This window comes from Crocodylus porosus, unplaced genomic scaffold (assembly GCF_001723895.1).
Source record: "Crocodylus porosus isolate Cpor-Errol unplaced genomic scaffold, CroPor_comp1, whole genome shotgun sequence".
Taxonomy (NCBI): Eukaryota; Metazoa; Chordata; order Crocodylia; family Crocodylidae; genus Crocodylus; species Crocodylus porosus.
Window position 1 is genome coordinate 192,442 of NW_017728938.1, and position 21,267 is coordinate 213,708.

Below are 21,267 nucleotides of genomic sequence, written 5' to 3' on the forward strand. Positions count from 1 at the left end.
CTTTGTACTTTTGAAAGCTAGATGCTAGAGAAGGAAGAAGTAAGGCTATAGAAGATGGCTTTTTATGGAGCCATCTGCAGACTGTTCACTGCCAGCTGCCAGACTGCAAGTGCCAGCTGGTGGGAATGTATAGACCTGAGGTCTTGGAATAACAAGTGGCTGCAGCATTTTAGGATGACTGTATACTACATCCGAGTAGCATGGAACACTTACAGGTGTGAAAGTCTCTCCCAGTCAGTTGGGGCTTTGCTGATGATCGGTGACTCTTTCTGTGTCCACACCCATGCATCTCTCTTCTGTTTTTGCCTTTTGGGCGCCCTCACTCAGGATCTTGAGACTCTTTCACCATTCTTGTACCTCTGCCATCTGCTTGTTTCTGTCTGGGGTTCTCACTCCTGTGCCCCCATTGCTAGAGACTCCTTTGAATGTCCAGACTTCTGAAAGTTTCCTTCGGCTCTCCCTCTGTGGCTGGCTCTTTAAACACGGCCAGTCTTCGCCTCCGAGCCAGCTGTCTTCAGCAGGGTGCCAGCTTTCCCAGCATGCTGGCTCTCGGCTAGATGCTGGCTCTTCCCAGAGTGCTGGCTTTCTCCGGCATGCTGGCTCTCAGCTGGCTGTCAGCTTTCCCTGGTGTGCTGGGTTTCTATTGGGGCCGGAGTGGGGCTTCTAGTTATACCAGAAGTGACCAGATGCCCACTCACATGCACCTAGCACATGCTCTTAAAGTGTGGCTTGAGCAGCGTTGGGTTTGGCTGCTGCTCCTTTGATGCTGCTGGGCTCTGTCCAAAAGGTCGGAGACTCTATTGGCTCTTCCCAGGCCATCTTTATCCCTGGTGTCCAGTGCTGCTTCCCCATTTGTTTCCCATCCTGTGTTCTTCAGGACAGTGGGAGACAAGCTACCACAATGACCTTGATCAACTTTCTGGAGATCTCTGCTGAACTGCCTATGTCACTCCAGGGGCAGTCCACTAACATGAAAGGGTCCATGACCATCAAAGTGTGTGGCAATTGCTATTTGAAAATTGTCAAGCTCTAAAAGCATCTTGTATGTTGCAAACCTGTTAGGCATGGGTGAATCCATAGCCAGATCAGCTATCTGGGAGGTATACCACACATCATCCAGAAGGTGCTGGTATCTCTGCTACACCAACCCCCCAGGAGGTCAAAGCAGGATTTTGCCAAAATGACAATTCTGAGCTCATCGGGGCTGTTGGGCATGCATGTTCTTACCTTGCACCTGATGCACTATGGCTCAGAAGACATCAACTGCTGTGGCTGCTTCTCTGTGGGACTGCATGGCATCATAGACCACAATGGACAGCTCACCCACATGTTTACAAGATGGTTGGGCAAGGACTGGGATCTCCAAGTTTCCCTCATGATGCTGGAAGTGTTTGCTCATAGCGCTGCCAGTACAGAACTGGAAGGGGTGGCTGTCTCCAAAACTGCTGCTTGGAGATCCAGCCTACCTGCTCCTGCCATGATTTATGAATCAAGCCCTGCATTGGAAACTGTCAAGAAGGAGCTGTTCAGCTACTATCTAGGCAGGTGTTGAAACAGAAATCTGCTTTGAGGTATTTCAGAGCACAAAAGAAAGGCATTCTGGGGCAGTGCACCTGGCTGCTAGCCAACAGTAGCTGACACAGTTAGCTTCAGCCTGCATCTTGCATACCCTCTGCAAGGCCTGGGCAGCACTTGAGAAACCAACGGTGGCTGTCCAGAAGATGATGGTCATGGCATGCCTAGCTCTAAAATGGTGAAGTCATCTCACTAAGTGAAGGCTGCAGGGCAGAGTCCGATCCCAAAACAATAGAATTAGGTGCATGTCACAGAGGGAGCTATCTCCGGACTTTAGAGGGGGGAAAGTGAAATGCTGATGAAATAATCACCTTCCTATTGTGCTCTGCTGGAGGGTACCAGCATAACATGAAGTACTTCAAAGTTGTTTTTGATCACTTTTTAAATATGGGTTTTATAGTACTTCACTGCTGTGCCTTTTGCTGCCAGCTAGAAGCTATAAAGTTATGGGTCTTTGAAACTGAACCAGAATGATTTCTTTTTTTCCACTTAGACCTATAAGGATAAATAATTCCTTGACAAGGGTACTGGCTACAGTGCAGTATAAAACACTGTGCTAAGGCTCTTGGCCAAGTTTTATGCAAGGTGTATTTTAATCTTACTAAACTGGCATATCATGTTGCTATTGTTTTCCTTTGTAGCATCTCTACAACCTTGTTCATCTGGACCTGTCCTACAACAAGCTTATATCATTAGAAGGTGTTCATATAAAACTTGGAAACATCAAAACTTTGAATTTAGCAGGAAACCTCCTGGAAAGGCTATGTGGCCTTAACAAACTATACTCTCTCGTCAACTTGGATCTTAGTAACAACAAGATAGAACAGGTACCTGCTTAACTTCATTGTTGCAAATAGGTTCATTTTAAGAGCTTTTAATTATGAGCTGTTGTCTTCAATGGAATATGAAATAAATGACAATGCACATAACAGGCTTTTCTATTTTTATCATTAATGCAGTTTTTACAAGAAATACTTTAGTCTATATACAATGTATACAATTGCTTTCAAAGAATTCTGATTTGACACTTGTATGTATATGCATACATTTTCAGATTGATGAAATAAGGAATATAGGAAGCCTTCCATGCTTAGAGAAGGTGGTATTATCCAACAATCCTTTGAGCATCATTCCTGATTACAGGACCAAAGTGCTAGCTCAGTTTGGGGACAGAGCCTCAGAGGTAAGCCATGTTGAGCTTTTATTTGAACTGTTTTCTTTTTTCCCTTTTTCCTAATATCTGTGGAGGAAACAGGTAGTTTTTCTAATGCAGGCTTTGTTCGCTTTACAAAAATCCCTTAAACATTTAGTGTGTATTGGAGACTTTCTCTTTACCACTACAGTGATGGAAAGAACATTTAATGGCTTCATTGGACAGTGAATTTATATAGGTTTGAATAGGGATGACCCTGCCTCTGAGGGCCAGGTTGGACTAGATGACCTCTGCAGATCCCTTCCAACCCTTTTCTATGAGGTGCTGGATTATATAAAATGTTTGTGTTAGTATAGATAACCATTTCCATGAAGAGTGAATCACTTTTGGTATTATTGAGGCCTGACTTTCTGTGAATTTTCTTCAGGTCTGTTTGGATAATGTTGTTACCACAGAAAAAGAACTTGATACTGTAGAGGTGCTGAAAGCTATACAAAAAGCAAAGGAGGCCAAATACAAACTGAACAATTCTGACAAAAAGGTGAGTTTTTAAGAGGGAAGAGGAGGGGCAAGTAACTTTACTTTCATGATACTTGTAATGGATAATATAGTTCTTGAGAGAGGCTTGTGCAGTCCATGTCTTACTACTCTTGAACCTATTTGGCTTACTTATAATTCTTTCTTTGCTTGCTTCTTTTCTGGATGGTGCATCTTAAATGTAGCATTGCAGTTTTTTCCACTCTTCAGTTAAAGTGCAGTAACTTGGCCTTACTTTCTGTGGTGGCCTAAGGAACATGGAGCAAAAAGAATAAGTAGAATATATAGAGTGACCAATTTTGATGGAGTACTGCAGCTGTGGACTAGCCCAGTGATGCTTCCATTTGAAATGTTGGCTATATAGTATTAATTTACCCAGAATCTTTTCCTGTTGGCACAGGTGGGGAAAAATAAAAGAATGACAAAAGCGAATGTTACAAGTCTGACTGCTACTCACTGGTATTTCAGGTTTGCAGTTACAAGTATGTTCTTTGGGACCAGTTTATAATTGAACTGTCCTGATTTGGCATTTAAAAAATCAGCAGGACTGATACTGTACTGCAATTTCCTAATTTGGATACAATACCTGATTAGTATAATTAAAAAGGCATTTTAATTAATTTTGCAAAATGCATCCTTTATAGGTTTTCCCTCTCCTCTTTTAATTAGAGTATAGATTCTAAGGATGTGAACTAAATCAATTTTTTCACAGTAAAACATTGTATGCTTTTTATGTCGTTTTCTTTTTATTCAGGATCTGTATGTTTGTTTTCAGTAGTTGTAGTTCCTCTTTTTCTTAACCACTACATACTTTCTTTATTAGATCAGTGAGGACCACAGGCACATTGCTGCCAGCTCCAAATCAAACTGTACTTCTTTTACTGTTCATCCTTCCTCTCCTTCTCTGCCTCATCCTGTCAACTCCAGCCAAGGTAATCATGTATGTATCATGCTGCTGGGCTGGGCCTTTTGAATCTGCTTTTCTAGGCTGCCGTAATATATATGAAGTGTATATGTGTGTATGTGGGGGACTTCTCAGCATCAGCTAAAGCAGAAAGTTTGTCTTAGACAGCTAAACTATATCTAAATTAGCAAACTTCCACCAGCAGTTCACCACAGCTGTATGCTAAGCACACAATATAGTTTCTGCTGAGACTTAAAGCCAGAGGTTTCTGGCTAGAGGGCCTTGCCTCTCTGTTCAGGATCAGACTGATGACCATATTTGGGGTCAGGAAGGAATTTTACCACATGGTCAGATTGGTATGGACTGTAGGGGTTCTTGCCTTCCTGCGTAGTAGGGCTGAGGCCCTCAGTTTGGGTGTGTATTAACAACCTTTTAGATAAGTAGGTTGTTGGCTGCCGTGTTCCCTCTGCTTTACCTTTGGCAGGTTAGGGTGTTAGGTCTTGTGTTGTTCACAGTTGATTGTACTTCAACGAAGAAGTTAGATTATGGATTTGTATAGGATGGTATGAATAGGGATGATCCTGCCTCGGGTAGGTGTCAGACTAGACCTCTCAAGGTCCCTTCCAGCCCTGCTTCTCTATGATTCTATGATATCAGCCATTTTTTTTACCAAGTATTGTTGCATTTGAATTTACCAATTCTTGAAGAACAGCTGTGGGAACACTTGTATTTCCAAATCTCTTTGCCAACCAGTACTTATTTTAAAATATTCTCTAGTCATCTGCAGAATTATCATGCCAGATATTTTGGGTAAATTCAAACATTAGCAATGGGATTTTATTCCTGTTCTTGGTACAATGCTTAATGCAGGTACATGATGAATTAAGTCTAATTATAGATGCATCAGCAACTATATTTCCTGTTGTCTGCACAGCCTGTTAGATGAAGCCGCACTCCTGTATTCATTATTTGAAGTAAAGTCTTGTTGAAATACTTCAGTTACATTTGTATGACAAGTTAGATGCTATGCTTTGGTTTTGCTTCAAAATTTTTAAGAGTTATTTGCATTTGTTCTAGAAATAACTTTCAGAGAAACAGCCCTAGCCAGCAGCTTCTTGCAGTCCAGTAGTTTGACTCCACCAGAACATACAGTTCCCCAGAGATGCTTTGAAATACCAGACTCTAGATTTAGAAATCAGGTATGTATGTTTTGTAAAAAAAAATATTGCCTTTAAGTTATTGTTCTTTTTCAGAATCTTCTTGTAGTAATTCATAGTAAAGGCTTTCTAATGTAAAATGATTTCTTACAGAAAAGATAACTTATAAATGCTTGTAAATTAAGAGGTTGCAATTACAATAGTCAGTTTTTATTTTGAACATTTTTAATAAATTGGATGCAAAGTCAGAATTCTCAACTTCTTGAGAAAAATATCCAAGAGCTAATGGCAAACTCAAAACTTTGGCGACTAGCAGACTAAGCAAAGGACCTAATTTATAGCAACTGACAGCTCTCAGTCACAAAAGCTCTTACTGTCAATCTTCTCTTCCCCCACGTAGCTTTAGAGGGGCTGGTACATTTAATGTGTCTGAGACAGTCCACATATGGAGTTACAGAGAATCAGTATGTCTTGAGCTTTCATTACAGTATTTGAATTAAATGTTTCAGTCTAAGGCTAAACCTTACACTTCAGTCAGAGCCTTACATAAAACCTTACATTTCTTACAGGAAAACCCTCCATCCTCTATTCTTGAACCCTAATAATTCCATCCTTGAAGGTTTAACTCAAACATACAACTCGCAGAGCCCCACCATTTGGCTCCCAGTACTGCCCCTTGCATGGGACCAGTCCATAGGTTGGATCTGTCACATGGGCCTCCCCTCCTCCCTCTCCCCAGCTCCCAGCATGCCTGATCCAGGGACTGCTACAGCCAGTCTGAGACCTGTGCTGCATGTGGATATTACGATTGACCCAATCTTAGTATCCCATCACTGTCTAATGTCAACCTGGTTGCTGAGGTTGGAGAGTTGGAGCTTCTGTCCCATTTGTCTGGTTCCAGTGGCAGAGTTTGGTCAGGGTGGTTTTCAGGAAGCTACTTTAGTTCTGTATCTCAGTTAGCTGTGTGCTGTCTGCAGAAAAGCTTTTCACCATTTAATATGCTTCATCACAAGATCTCAAACTAGTTTTCACACACGTATACATACATAATTATATAGTTGCTGGGGATGAGGGAAGGATTTCTAGAGGTACACCAATACATAAATCTGATATCGGATCAGTACCTATATAAAGAAAATTGTCTATGTTGGATATCAGCCCAGTGGGGCATTGAGAGGAGGCTGCAGCCACCCAAAATTTAGCTGCAGCTCTGCTCTCAGCCCCGCATTGGCACCCACCACCTGGCACAGCCCTGGCTTGTCCCAGCGCGTGGGTGGAGGTGAGGTGTTCAGTCACGGCTGCACTAGGCAGTGCTGTGGGGCTAGGAGTGGAAGTGCTGTGGGGCTAGGAGTGGAGCTGCAGCAAAATTTGGGGTGGCTGCAGCCTCCTCCCAGCGCCGCCAGAGCCCGCTCTGAGCCCAGCCCCCAGCAAGAAAAGCCCTGCGCAGCACCAGTTCTGACTTCACCCCACAGCTGCAACCTGCCTCGTGCCACACAGATCATGGGGCACAGGTTCCTCTGCCCCCACCCTCCCGGAGTGCAAGCAGGGGGGGAAGCTGCCCCCACCCCACGAACTGCACCTCAGTCCCACGCCCCTGCATCTGCCCCCTCCTTCATTGTGGGGGGTGTTGATCTGTCCCCACCCCCAATGCCTCTTCCCTCCCCTCTCTTCTTCCACCACAACGAACTTACCACCTGATTGCAGCTGTATAAGATATTGGTTCAGTATTGGCTGATTTGCCTCCTTAAATATCGGTTATCTGTATCGACCCCCCCAAACTCTCTATTGGTGCACCCCTAGTTCTGTCCTTGTCTACTAGATAGGGTGTTTTGGCTGAAGTAATGTTGATAAAATATTTTAATTTCCTCAGATAAGGTCCTTTAAATGAAAATAAGTAATACCCATCACAACAACCAGACCTTTTGGGGTTCAACCTCTTATTTTCATGACCAGACTGTAAACACTTCAAGAATTAAGCACTGATTCAGTCATTTATATTCAGTGAAGCGTGACACCTCTGTCCTTTAACTATGAGTAATAATATCTCCCTGACATTCTTATTCCTCTCCTTAGGCACCTACTTCTCTCCTGGACTCATCCAAAGAATATGGAAAAAATCATCACATGTGGTGAGACACCTAATTTCTAATATAAATCTGTCTATAACACTTTGCATGTTTTAAATTCTACATGTTTATATTATTTATATTAAAAGGAACATTGCATTTCTTTTTCTCAGACTGAAAACTTCACGATAAATGCTTTCACTCTTTGAACTGTAAGATGTATTTGTAATTGTAGCAGCAACTATACAGAGTGGACAGAGGTATATAGGCTTTTATTTTGCTTTAACACTAATTAAACTAGGGGTGTCAAACTCATCCAGCCTCCTGGGCCAGATGTGATGTTGAGCCAGTCTGCAGGTCAGATCCAGCCAGTGGAACCTCTCCCCTACCCCTTTCCTTCTCCCAGCATACTTGATTCAGCCTACCTCTCTAGCCAGTCTGAACCAATGCTACATGTGGCGCAGATCCAATATGGTCAGAATGGGCACTGTGTGGTGCAGTCTAGCCAGTGCTGCATTTGGCACCATCCCAGCAGTTCTGGCCTGTGCTGCATCTGGCAGCATTCCAGCAGCTCTGGCCTGTACCACATGTGGCGCTTGTTCCAGCCAGTCCTGGACTGTAATTGCTGCATACAGTGCAGGTCTTGGGACTTGCTGGAGTAGGTGCTGTGGGCAGCCCACCTCCCAGAGCAGGTGCTGTATGCAATGCAGTCAAGCCAGGGTGTCCACCATGTGCACCATAGCTGTCACTCCGGTCAATCTGCACTGCACATAGTGCCCATTCTGACTGCTCTGGGACTGGCTGGAGCAGTCACTGGATCAGGTATGCTGGGAGCTAGGGAGGGGGAGAAGGGGAGGTAAATTTACCAGATCTGGCCTGTGGACTGGCCCCATGCAGGGGGTAGCATTGGGGGCAAAATAGACTGTCCCCCTGAGTTAAACCTTCAGTGATGGAATTATTAGGGTTCAGAAATAGAGGGTGAAGGGTTTTCTGTAAGAAATGTTAAGTTTTGCTATAAGAACTGATGGCTATGGAGTTCAAAGGTGCTGTCCAAATTAGCGGACACTGTAAGCAGACTGCTTTATTTTCTCTTTCTCCAACTGATGTACTAGATTAGATTCTCAGTCTTGATTAAAAAAAAAAAAAAAAAAAAAAATTGAATGAGTCTTAACATGACTGCTTTCAACCTTATTCTTAATGTAATTTGTTCTGTCTCTGTAGTTTGGACCATTTAGAGGAGGAATGTTACGTGGTGCCTGACCCACATAATACCATCATCCTGCCTTTTACTTGCATGTCATATACCACCAACAACCAGGATTTTATCCAGCACCTCTCTGTCTTGATAAGACAAGCACTTCAGAAATCACCCCCTTCCTCTGCAAAAACAGAAAGCGAAGGGAATCTTGTGAGTAATTCCAGAACAACAGACACTGAAGATGGCTATTTTGAAATGGGACTTCATGGAAGAGACCAAACTTTTGAATTTAGCACTACTTCAGATTCTTTAGCTTTTGATAGCACAGCAGCAGAGAGTACTGATGTAGTAAAAATTCTCTGGAATTTTTGTATTCAGGTTCATAAAGGACTTAGGCAGTTTGCCTCTTGTTTGGTTTTGACTGATAGTGTAATAGCTGTGTTTGAGATTCCTCATCATGGTTTGAAAGGACATTGTCAGCATATCCCTTCTGCTTTGAAGCTAGCACTATGTTTCCCATATACTGATCTCTCAGAATTTGGCTTTCTCATGCCTGAAATATGTTTAACACTGAAACTGAAAAACAGTGACAACTGCCTGTTTATCATTTCAGACTCCCAAAATCTTCAAGATTTTTATTCCTGCTTACATACATGTTGCTCTCAACAGTGCTTGTCAATGTTATCAAGTTCCTCATTATATTGTGACAAAACAAGCCTGCAAGAATTTGTCCACCAACTCATGGGGTTTTATCACATTTCATCAGATGACATTGAAATAAAAGGCTGCTTTCCAGCATATCTTGTTTACAGTAATAAAACTGACGTTCTAAAAACCTTGCATCAACCAGACTTGGTAGGTGATAACAAAGCGTGGTCTAAATACGCTTTGTGTTCTGCATTTTACTCCACGTTGTGTAAAAGTGCTGAACAGAGTCGCTATGTGTTCCATCCTTGCTGGATATTTCTAACACCACAGCACTTGCACATAGTAAAGGTTGACTTCCATGGACTTCCTGGTAAATCCATAAACTCTGAAGATGCAAAAAATGTATTCAAACTGAGCAGGATTCCACTAGCTTCAGTTGTGTTGCATCCTACCGGTCATTCCATCCAGCAGAAAGGTTCATTTTCAGATGGACATGTGTTGGAGTTACTTATTGGATACAGATTTGTTACAGCAGTTTTTGTTCTACCTCATGAGAAGTTCCATTTTCTAAGAACCTACAGTCTCTTAAGAACACTTCTGCAGGAAATTAAGACAATAATTATTTTCAAAGCTTCAAACATGTTGGAATCTGTAAGGAATCATCTCTTAGATTCAGACAACTATAGCCAGAGAGCAAGGTAATGACTCCTTTAAAATACAGATGCTATAGTGCTAAATATAATGTGGCCTAAATAGCCTAAGGTTTCTGAAAACTTCTGTTTACTTTAAAATTGAATTTTGGTGCAATTGAGAAATCAGGTCTCTGATATTTGTGGAGAACAGTATTTTCTTTTATCCTGGATAGTGTTGTGTGACCCGTCATCTGGCATTGTACCTGCATTTTTCAGCGTTATGCTTATGGCCTAACAGATGCCCTCATGCAATAGAGCTTGGCATTTTGCCTGCAGCGTAGTATGAGTAACAAATGACAGAAACAGAGATATTGGTGAAATTATGTATTTACTTGGATACAAGATGAGTTCCCTACCACTACCACCACCACCACCACCACTATGGCAGGGGGAAAAGCCACTCATCTTATATTCAGATACAAGAAAATTTCATTAAAATACGTTGTCTGACATGGAAACCAGCTATGAAACTGTTTTAAATGCAGCCAACACTGATTATGACTATAAAACACATGGTCCACGTGGGGCAAACATGCTGATTGGAACTTTTTTATTCTTATTATCATTTACAGATTTTATTAAAAACACCACATTTATTACCCTACAATTACAAAGCTTCATGTATTGAGCATCCTTGTTTTACCAAACCTTTGTATTGCAAAAACAACTAGCATCCAAAAATATACAACTACATATATCAAATCCTTAAACAACATACTTCAGCTTCCCACAGAAAACCCTAGCAGAACTCTTTATTCATACAGAACCCCATTAAAAAAGTATTGGCTCAATAACCACTTCAAATTCCCTGCCCCTCCCATCAGTCCTTTCTGTTGGTTCAGTGAAACAAGTGTGTTCAGTCTCTCTCTTCTTCCACTTCTCTGCTTCTTTTTCTCCAGTCTCTTCCTTGTCCTGATAGATGTAGTATTTCAATTTATGCAGCCTCACCTTAAGGCACTCTGTGCTGTAGGTATTACCTTTTCCCTTGCTGTCCATTGGGATCCCTAGCACTCTGATTTCTCTCTCTCTCATTTGAAGGCTCAGCTTCTCCAAGTCCCTCCAGTTTCCCGCTCCCATTATGGTGCTTCTTGATCCATTTAGTTTAGCCTTTGTTGCTTCTCCATACTCTGTATGCTGTAGTCCCCCTTCCACTGGAAGTCTCTAACTACTACATTTATATCACCTATGTATAATGCATGTTTTACCTCTCCTCCTCCTGGTATCTTTACTCTGCTTATGATCTTGTCTTTTCTTATTCTTTGTGCTAACGGTTGCATGCTACACACAAATAGTTCCATATGGATTTTATAAGTCCTTAAATGCCTATTAACTTGGACTTGACTCTCCACTTCTGTATACAATCACCTTATCCAACATACAGATTTCTCTGGGAACCCCCTTTTTCATAGCACTTTAAATATGTATTCATGATCCACTCTGTCACATACCTTTTCTAAATCTAGGTTTGGCTTTGTTTTCCTCTCTTGGATGTGGGACAGTGTATTTTTTGATCACTTTAGAGATCCTTTTACTTGGTAGTGTGCATACTTGGCCTTCATGTATAATCTTCTGGAGGTTTTTTCTCATCCTCAAAGCCAGCATCTTGGCCATTATAGTTCATGTTAAGGAGTGTATCAGTCTGCAGTTTTTCAGGAGCTCCTTCTCCCATTTTTTGAAAAGTAAGATCATAAAATCTCTTATAAAGTCTTTCCCTGCCTTTCGTATTTTTGCTATATTCCTTCTTGCCCATGCCTAAAATTTCTTGTAAAATTCCACAGGCAGTCTTGTACTCCTGGCGATTTCCCTCCTTTAAAGGGTTTTTAAGCACTCCTCCACTTTTAAGCTTATCTTTTCTTCCATTTTCTTTGTTTCCTCCTCCTCTACTTTCTTCTAACTCTCTTCCAGTAAAATCTGCATATTCTTCCTGTTTATTTCCTTCTGAAATAGCTCTTCAGAAAATCTTGTTGACTCCAATAGCTCCTCCTGCTTTTCTACCAAAGAACCAGCCTTCTACCCGCACTGCTTTTATCTCTCCTTTCACTATCTTAATTCTAGCCCAGAAATATTGGGACCACTCTTTGTTTTCCCCCACCCATTGTGCTAATTAGTTAAGTTGTGCTAAAAACCTGTTCTCTCATCTTTCTTTTAAATCAGCTTTTTATTTCTTGCCTTTGTTTCTTCTAGTTCTTCATACCGGTCTTTCTTCTGTGGATTCTTTTAGCAGCTCCTGCATTTTTCTTTGTAGCTCTCACTCCTTATATTCTTTTCCTCACAGTTCATCGGCTTTCCTGAAGAATTCTCCCATTTTCTTCACCATTATCCACCATTATCTGGTACTCTTAAAATATTTCTTCAGCATTCTCCACCCCTCATCTTGAAGCTGTCACACATTTAACTTCCATGCTCCGCTTCTCCTTATATGGCTCTTGCCAAAAGTCAGTTCCACCTTCAGAATCCATGGTATGCATATTGGTACAAACAAAAAGTCAGTTCTTGATTGTTTCTTTCCACTATGGTCGTTTCTAGTGAAAACCTTCTCCCCTGTCCACACATCTCTTAGTGACTCTGTATTTGTTAATCTGGGTGAACTGTCTAAAATTCCTTCTCCTCCTTCCCTTGTTCTCCCAACCATTTCCGTTATGCAGTTGAAGTCATTTGCTATTATCCACGGTCTCCCTCTGACCACCTAAACCGCTGCCTTTCTAAGCAGAGCCTCCCTCCTCCCATCTGGTGGTACAAATACATTAAAAACTTTTAATTCTGCTCCCCTGACTGATATTATCATTTGCTGCAGTCTGCTTCAGATATCTTTCACCTGCTGTGCTGTCACCTCTGGATTCTTGAATAACACTGCCATTCCAGCTGCTTTGTTCTCATTGGTCCCATGATGCACCAAGATGGTCCCCATTTCCACCTCTTAAAGCGTTTCTAAATCCTCTCCCCTGATATCCAACGTTCTTGTTAGGCAGATTGTTTCCCTTTATTTAGTTTAACATTGGTTTTATCTTTTTCCATCTTTTCCTTGTTAGTATACACCTGACATTAATTAGGGTTACTATACATCTGGGCTTTCCAAGGCATGTCCTCTTTTTGTATGCTTTGATCTCTGTCCGGAGAATTTCTTAAAATCTGAAATAATGTCCAGGATTGTGTTCTGCTCTGTTCTGCTGACGGGAGCTGTGGGAGGGTGATTGGAGGCAGGGACACTATGTGAGTGCACATGTAGATGCACATGGCCAGAAGGCACGCAGGCAGGGTGGTGGGAGCAGCTTTGGCAGCTGGATGCAGGTAAGTATATGAGGGGACAAGAATTAGAGGGCCAGGGCTTGGGGACTGTCCAGGGGTTGTGTGCAGAAAGGTTGGGTGGGGGCTGGCAGTGCCTGGTGACTCTGCGGGAAGTTGTCTGGACACCGGGGCTGTGGCAGGGCAGGAGGGCCAGGGGTAGATGCCTGCCTATCCGGTATGGGAATGGGGTGGGGATGCCCTTAAGGAGCAATGGGGAGATCTGTGTCCAGGCTGGTGCCCGTGCTTGAAGGGGCAGAGCAGCCAGGAGATGCTGCCCAAAAGAGAGGGACAGGCTTGGCCAGGCCACCTGGCACAGCGTGTGAACCCCAGCCCAGGGCAGGGGGTGCCACAGGCCTCCCCTCTTTCTCCCTCCACCCGGGCCGGGGCCGGATTCACTCTGCCACCACCTGAACAAATCGAAGTATCTGAACTATGGCCCGGTTGGGATACGGACAGCTGGAGGCTCCCTCCAGCAGGGCTGGGGGGAGCCAGGGGCCTGCAGGTCAGGAGTGAGGAGCACTGGCAGGGCCAGGGGTTTGCGGGTTGAGAATGAGGGTCAGCATCAGGGTTGGGGTGGTGTGGTTTGGGAGTGAGGGGCACCAGCATAACCCATGGGGACGAGGCACTGTGGGTCAGGAGTGAGGGGCACTGCCAGGACCAGGGGGCTGTGGATTGGGAATGAGGTGTCTGCCCTCCCTGCCCCCCGGTGTCCTTTTTTTTTAAATGGAAATTTGGTAACCTTACACTAATAGATGCTATCTCATCATCAGTGTTGCCATTGTGTTTGTTTTAAAGAGTGCTCCAGTCCCTTTAAGGTTCCTGGGCACTGCTGCTCCCCTTGGTGAACTCATTCACTGCCCTCCCCACCCCCCCCGACCCACCTCATGCAAGCTGCCTGACTGCCTTTGCATTCAGAAAGCCAGTGGTGATGCATAGGGGTGCACATGCACCCCCTGACCGTCCGTGCCGCTTAAGCGATGGGGGGGAGAGGCGGGAGCACCAATCGCTGCAGCCATTCCCAGAAGTGGCCACAGCCGCTCCCAGAAGTGGCTGCAGCAGTCGTCCACAGTGGGATTGGCTGTGGGGGGGACCCCCGGTTGGCAAGACTGGTCCGGGGGGGGCCCTTGCCGCCCCTGACCAAGGCGGCACCAGTCACCCATGAAAGCCTTCCATTTTCCCACCTCCATCAGACTGTCCAGGCTAGAAATCTTCTGGAGCCTAGAAGATTTGATGGCAGGAAGCTGCTCTCTGCCTTTGAGTCAGGTTCATTCCCCCATTTTCAGGTTTCCTTTTCCTTATGTTCTTTCCCTGTGTTGTCTTCCTTTTCCTCTGACTTATGGGCTCTTTTATTTGTTCCACCTCCATTTCTTCTTGTTTGATTTCTTCTCTTTCCCACCCTCTTCCATGTCTTGGTCTCTCTTGCTTCCCCCTCCTTTTCCTGTTCCTTCCTGAGCCCCCCCAGTTTTAGATATTACACCCCTCTTTATCCTTTCCTCCCTCTTGCAGGGTCTCTCATCCAACATTTCTGTTTCACTCTCACCCTTCTCTTCCCCCGCCTGTCCCTTTCTGATTCATGCTGTGCCTCAGGGGGTTTGACTTTACTTATGTAGGCTTTGGAACACCTACAGAATAGGTGTCCCACCCCCCACAGCTACTGCATTTTAGGGACTCCTGGCACTCTGCAGCTCTGTGTCCCTTCCTTTCACACTATGAGGAGACAGTGTGCCAACAGATGCACCTACTTGCCATATTTGCTACATTGCTTTGGTTGCCCATGGTATATTATAAAACCCCAGGGGAATCCCAGTTGGATCACAGCTGGGAGGTGCTGCACCCAACCTGCAGGCCACTCATTTGCTTTCAGCACAGCTTGTGCCCTCCATAACCCTGTCCAAATACCGTATTTGTCCCACACCTTCTTTACATAAAAGTTCAAGGCACAAGGAAACATTGTTTTCTCTGCTGGGGCCCAGCCCACTGAAATATGTGATAATCATGAGCCTTTTGGCTTTGGACTAATGCCATACATAGTTTGTAGCATATATAAGCAGGTACAGAAGTGCTGCATAAAAGAGTGTTTATGGAGTACCTATGCTAAAATTAGCAGTGGTTTCAAAAATGTAATGTGTATCAATTCTGGATGAAGTTAAGTTTATGGGTACTATATGCAAATTACTGCAGGCATGTTTATTTCAAGGTCACTGTTTTCAAATTTGCCCTCACTTCCACGTGCTCAGGGAGAACAGGGTTGGATGATAAAAAGGGGGGCAGGGGCATTGGGGGAGGATAATGGATTTATTTTCCCTGCTGTAGAAGTGGGAGGTGGCCAAATTCACGGCCAGCTTCCAATCATTAGAGTCTATCCCTGGAAAATTATAATGCATTTATAAATTTTCCTTATATTCAGGGTGATCTTATCTTCGAGGAGATATGGTAACTAAATGAAGGCCCACTGCTATGAAAATCATAATAGTTTATTCACAACTACTGAATGAAATGGAAAACATTTAACATTGCTTGGAAAGTGGGAGCGGGACTGTTTCTACTTATCAGTTTGCATGATGATTTTTAATCTCTTATGTCTCCTAGCTTTTGCAAGCCTCATTTGACCCTGTCATCTGTATATCCATCTGAATTCTTGATGCAGAAAATTACAGAAGATAACCAAATTCCAGTTTACCTTTCAGTCCCTCTGCCTCTTCAGTATGTGGCTGGACTAAAGGGAAATGCTATTATAGAATGTTTCCATAACAGCATTGCTGAGGTACTGTACAATCAAAGGGACTCTTTCTAGGCACTTCTAAAATTTTAAAACTAAAAATGCATTTAAAAACCTTTCTTGACTGAAATTTAAATCTCGAATTTAGTAGATACTACTAAATGTGGAAGCTGATAAAGCCTAAATCTTACAACAGTTCCCATTCCGAGAAGCCTCCTAGGAATAAAAATGAGACGTTTCAGAACTTGGTTTATCTACCAGGTTCTCAGGGCCTAAATTGGTTTCATGTTTGACTTAAATAATTTACCTTGAGAATGTAGCTCTTTTTTTTTTCCCAGGAAGAGTAGAAGGGGAGGTTGCAGACAATTGGTTGGATGTCCATTATGATAAATCTGTATAGCACCCAACTAAAATAACTAGCTTAAAAATAGAATTAATCTTGTAGTTTAGAATGAACAGTCAAAATATGAGCATCAATTGAAAGGCTGTTTAAATCTATAGTGAACATCGCATTTTTTGCTGTTTACTTGAAATCTTGTTTAATTATCTTCATCAAATAAAAAAAATAGTGAATATTCAACAGATGTATTATGTATGCTAGCCTAAATAGCCCAGGGAGTTAATGTAAAATTAGTAAACATTTTTCTGTTTAACAGCAACTTTTGTATGCTTTTCATGTTGCATTTTCATATTCATTAAAATGTTTTACAAAGTGTATGTTACTCTTGTTTATACAGCTGGGGCAGCTGACAAAAAAGTTAAGGGACTTGCACAGGGTTGCATAGTGCACTTGTCAGAAGCTAGAATTGAAAGGAGCACCAGCTAAAATAGTAGCACCAAGACTAGCTTTGTTAGTCATGTTTCCTTCCTCTTTCATAAAGCTGTTTGAAATCAGGTGCCTTCACACTACATAAAGATTTTATGTGCTTTTTGAGATCTGACAGGCATTGTAACTCTCTAGAAGCCCTTAACAGTTTCTGGTGAACTCCATCAAACTAATAGTTAATGGTTTTGCAAGCTAGAAGGTAGCAAAAATCTCTGCATTTATTTTATCCCATCTGTAAGAACATTTTCAGTGGTGGCTGTATTTCTGCTTAACGATTATGTTCCCACTGGATTCTAGTTAGGGGGTGGGTGGCATTGGATTGCCAGGAAAAGCAATTTCTGAAAACAGCTTTCTGCAAGTCATAGGTGAAGAAAACGTACAGGTTTAAAACATGCGAGTTAATTAAATACACTTGGTCTTGTAGGTGGAAAATGAAGAGCTGAGGCATCTTGTGTGGTCTTCTGTTTTATTTTATAAGACTCCTGACGTAGAGGTGACAGCTTGTGTGCTGCTGTCAACAAAAGCAATTTACTTTCTGTTGGATGATTCTGTAATTCATGCTAGTGAGCAACATTTGGGTAAGATATATGTTAATTTTTGAATCTCCAATAAAGTTGCGTGTTAATGGGTAGGTTTCTCTCTGTTTTTAGTATTGCACTTTAAATTCATGCAATAGCTCTTATTTTATGTCTTGGTTTTTCCCTGGCTTACATATGGGACTTCTACCTTTCAGACAAATATTCCAAGTATTTCACTCACTTTTTTCCTCAGACAGCCTGTTCTGTATATCGTCTTGTTCATGGTTCTCCTTATTGTTACTTCTTAGTCACCAGCATCTTTTCATTTGAAGTGCTTGCCAGAGCTGTGTGTATAAAGGTTCGTAGAGTCGTATTATGCCCTTAATTCATATATGTAAGACATAGGATATACCAGTAGATCTCACTAGATGTTTCACTGTAGCTCTGAGAATGTGACGTGCTCCCAGTAATTACCAGTTTGGGGACAAGAAAAAGCAAGCTGCTTTTCGTACCATACTATGTGGTAACTGCATTCTGGACTAAGAGTTCCTCATATGATTATTTTTAAAAGGAATGGAGCATAATATTTTTGCATTGATAATGAACAGCTTTATTCTGATAGACCAGGGGTTCTAAACCATTTTGAACTCAAAGCATCTCTCATTAGACTTAAGCTTTTATTAATTGAGCGGCACCCGATTAAAACAACTAACATATATTATAGTGCTTGCTTCCTTGCAGAGGCCCGGGAATAGGGATGGCAGATCATTTGGCCAGGGACAAGGCTGAACTGTGCTTATCTGCTCAGTTTATCTGCTTATCTTCTCACACCTCACTGCACCTTTCATAATATCTGGCAACACCCCAGGATGCCGTGGCATCATGAGAGTCACCGTGATAGACACTTTTTTATGTTTCTCTTTGAAAGACAAAGAATTTACTGGTAATAGTTTACTGTAGATAATTGGTCTATATGGTAGACAGTTTTCTTCTGTCCATATCATATTGGCACTGATAAAAGGAAAATTGACATAATTGGCAGTCACCTTTTTTTGGCTGATGTGGCTGATAATGTCTCCGATAAATGCCACGCACATGGGTGCAGCAGAGCATGCATGCGGTCAGGAGTGTAGCCCAGCAGCTTGGAGAGCAGAGTCCCTAGTAAGTCTGTTGGATGGAAAAGGTGGGGGGAGAAAGGAAGGCGTGGTGGGGAGCAGATCAAGGCCCCCACGGTGAGGGAAGGACTGGGTCAGAGGCAGGTGCTGCTCAGCCACGGTGCGGTGCAAGCGCAGCCCTGGCCTAGGCCCCCTCTGGTGAAGAGCCTGGCACTGCCCCTGGCCCCAGCCCACAGCAGTCAGCTTGCCTTTGCCCCACCAACAAATATAGGGGACACATGCCTCCTCTGGGGGTGCACGTAGTGGCCGGAGCCATTCCTCACCTCCTCGTGCCCCCTGGATGAGCTGATCACAGCTCTGCCCCTCCCTGCCCCAGCTGTGCAGTCCCTGCCCCAGCCCCACTCTGAGGCCCCCATGGTGAGGGAGGGTCTGTCCCCCCAACATCCCTTCCCTCCCCAACTCCCCTTCCTCCCAACAGACTTACCAGCTGGATGCTGCTCTCCAAGCTGCCAGGCTGCATATTGGCAGTCAGATCATTATTGGCCGATATGGCTTGTCAATAATTGGCCATCACTATTGGCCCAAAAATCTTTATTAGTGCACCCTTGGACTTGCTTCATTCATCTTGTTTCTTCTCGCAGCATTTCTCATTTTACTTATGCATGTATGTTTTGGCCAGATTGTAGTTTGTGCTTAGAATCAGATGTGCACCAATACATCAGTCCATATGGTATCAGCACCAGTAAAAGGAAAATTGACATTATCGGCAATCTGCTTTTTTTTGGCTGTTGTGGCCAGTAGTGTCTCCGATAAATGCCATGTGCATGCAAGGAGTCACAGCAAGTATGTGGCCAGGAGTGCAACCTGAAAGCTTGGAGATCAGTGTCCGGCTGGTAAATCTGGGGGGGAACAGGCAAATTGAGGCCCCGCAGTGAGGGAGGGACTAGGGCTGGGGCAGGGGCAGGCATTGCCCAGCTGGGGTGGGGCATGGGACAGAGCCATGGGCAGCTCATCCAGGGGGTGCAGGGCAGGGGGTGGCGCTCTCCACTGCGTGCACCCCAAGGGAAGGCATGGGGGGCACGTGTGGCAGGCCAGTAGGAGGCACTTCTGTGCTGAGCCGCCTGCCTCACTGCCCTACCAGGAACCACACTTCAGGCGTCTCCCCTGGGGCACCTACATCTGGCCAACCCCCTTCTTGGAGCACACCCACAAGCCTGGGGTAATTGCTGCCACCACCTGGGGTCTGGTTTTTGTTAGGGCTCTGTGCCATCTGGGGTACACAGACCTTGTGGACCTTGGGGTTGCTTAACCCACTGTGGTACTTTGGGGGGATGCTTCTCAACCTGAAGCATTCACAAATAGCCTCCCTTAGCCAGTTGAGCAAAAGGGAGCTGAAAAGGCTTGTCTCATTCCTTTCAAGCAGGTACAGCAAGGCTTGCTATAACATAGTTTTATTGATTGGAGAGGGTATGCATGCAGAGGGTACAGGTCAGAGAAGTATCAAAAGAAAAACCCTGAGCAAATGGAAGTGGCTTGATGTAAATTTTGGGTAGGTTACTCGCACGTTCATCCAGAGTCTACAAGAGCTCCAGAGGCTGTTTGCTAATTTCCATGTTCCCAAAGATGTCTGCCCCACTTCCTCATCAAGGGACCCTCTTATACACCTGTCATGACCTCATCACTAAGTTCGCACCAGAAGCAGCCCCATTGGCTGCTGACCGATGCTTCCAAATGACATCAGCCTGACCCGGTGAGATGACTAGTCACATGACCTGCAGTGGTGGGAACCTGAGATGATAGAGGAGCAGGTTCCCCCTCCCATTTGAATTTTTACAGCCCAGCTAGTCACGTAGGCACTATGGTAGCATTGTGCTATGGGGGGCTAGGAAGGGGGGTTGGGCTGCTGCCTTACAGCAGAGACAGGCTCAGGGTGATTTCTCTGTGTGGGGCAAGGGCTGGGGGCTGCGCTGGGCTTTTTCTGGTGGGGGGGCTGGGCCAGGGCTGTGCTCACTCAGGGTGGCACAGGCAGTAGCAGCGCTGCTATGGGGGGCTAGGGTGAATTTTGGGGTGGCTATAGGCTTAACTCCCCCTCCCAGCACCACTGATGCCTGGCACGACCACAGTCCCAGCCCAGCCCCTCCGCTGGGAAGAGCCCAGCACAGCCCCTGGCCCCAAGTGCACAGCAGGCACCCTGCCCTCACCCCACTCACAGATCTGTGGGGGGGCACATTCCCCCCCATGCCTCCCCTGGGGTGTGCACAGTGGTGGATGCTGCCCCCTCCCCATCCTCTCTGAACACGCCACCTGCAGCTCCATCCCACACCGTGCCCCACACCACCCCAGCTGGTCAGCTCCTGCCTGAGCCTCACTCCCTCCCCACTATGGGGGCCTCAATGTGGCCCCCAAACCCCTTCCCTCCCTCCCCTCCCCCCCAACAGACCAGCCAGATGCTTCTCTCCAAGCTGCTGGGCTGCATGTCAGCAGTCAGATCAGTATTGGTCAATAATCAGCCGTTGGTATCGGCCCAAAAAATCTTTATCAGTGCACCCTTACTAAAACTAAGTTTTAAAGCCCTCACACCTAAGGAAGCTGCCACTAACTGTCATTCCTAAAATGTGAGAGCTAAATCCTGCCTTTGAGAATAACAGCCAATCAACATTCATTATAATCAACATATTTATAAAATATTTCTTCAAACAGAAGGCATATTTCTTCAAACAGAAGGCTTATCTTTAAAAACAAAGTATTTCTTATAAAATTTCCTATATATCAAATTTTAGTACAAAAAGTAAAAAGTTTTTTACATGTACAATAGATGTCTTTATTTCATTACTTTTGTCTTTTTTCCCTTAAATTGAGAGCCAGATAATGTTA

The 21,267-nt window shown here is 44.1% G+C and overlaps 2 protein-coding genes across 4 annotated transcripts in view; both read left to right on the plus strand.

The window, feature by feature from the left end:
- LOC109318265 (stabilin-1-like) overlaps positions 1-21,267 on the plus strand; it is a 449,042-nt gene that overhangs the window by 191,712 nt on the left and 236,063 nt on the right. The gene's annotated exons all lie outside the window — the stretch shown is intronic.
- Positions 1-21,267, plus strand: part of NISCH (nischarin) — a 66,010-nt gene that overhangs the window by 37,312 nt on the left and 7,431 nt on the right. Inside the window, exons 10-19 of one of the 3 annotated variants that reach the window (XR_002103213.1) lie at positions 2,217-2,402; positions 2,630-2,758; positions 3,156-3,269; positions 4,089-4,197; positions 5,247-5,368; positions 7,400-7,455; positions 8,614-9,936; positions 15,805-15,979; positions 17,185-17,338; positions 20,017-20,143. Coding sequence is in view for 2 of the 3 variants with exons in the window: in XM_019547390.1 (XP_019402935.1) it covers positions 2,217-2,402; positions 2,630-2,758; positions 3,156-3,269; positions 4,089-4,197; positions 5,247-5,368; positions 7,400-7,455; positions 8,614-9,936; positions 15,805-15,979; positions 17,185-17,338 (2,368 nt within the window). In the remaining variant the exon portion in view is untranslated. Of the gene's footprint in view, positions 1-2,216; positions 2,403-2,629; positions 2,759-3,155; positions 3,270-4,088; positions 4,206-5,246; positions 5,369-7,399; positions 7,456-8,613; positions 9,937-15,804; positions 15,980-17,184; positions 17,339-20,016; positions 20,144-21,267 lie in introns of those variants that run through there. The other 2 variants (XM_019547390.1, XM_019547391.1) reach the window with 2 other exon arrangements.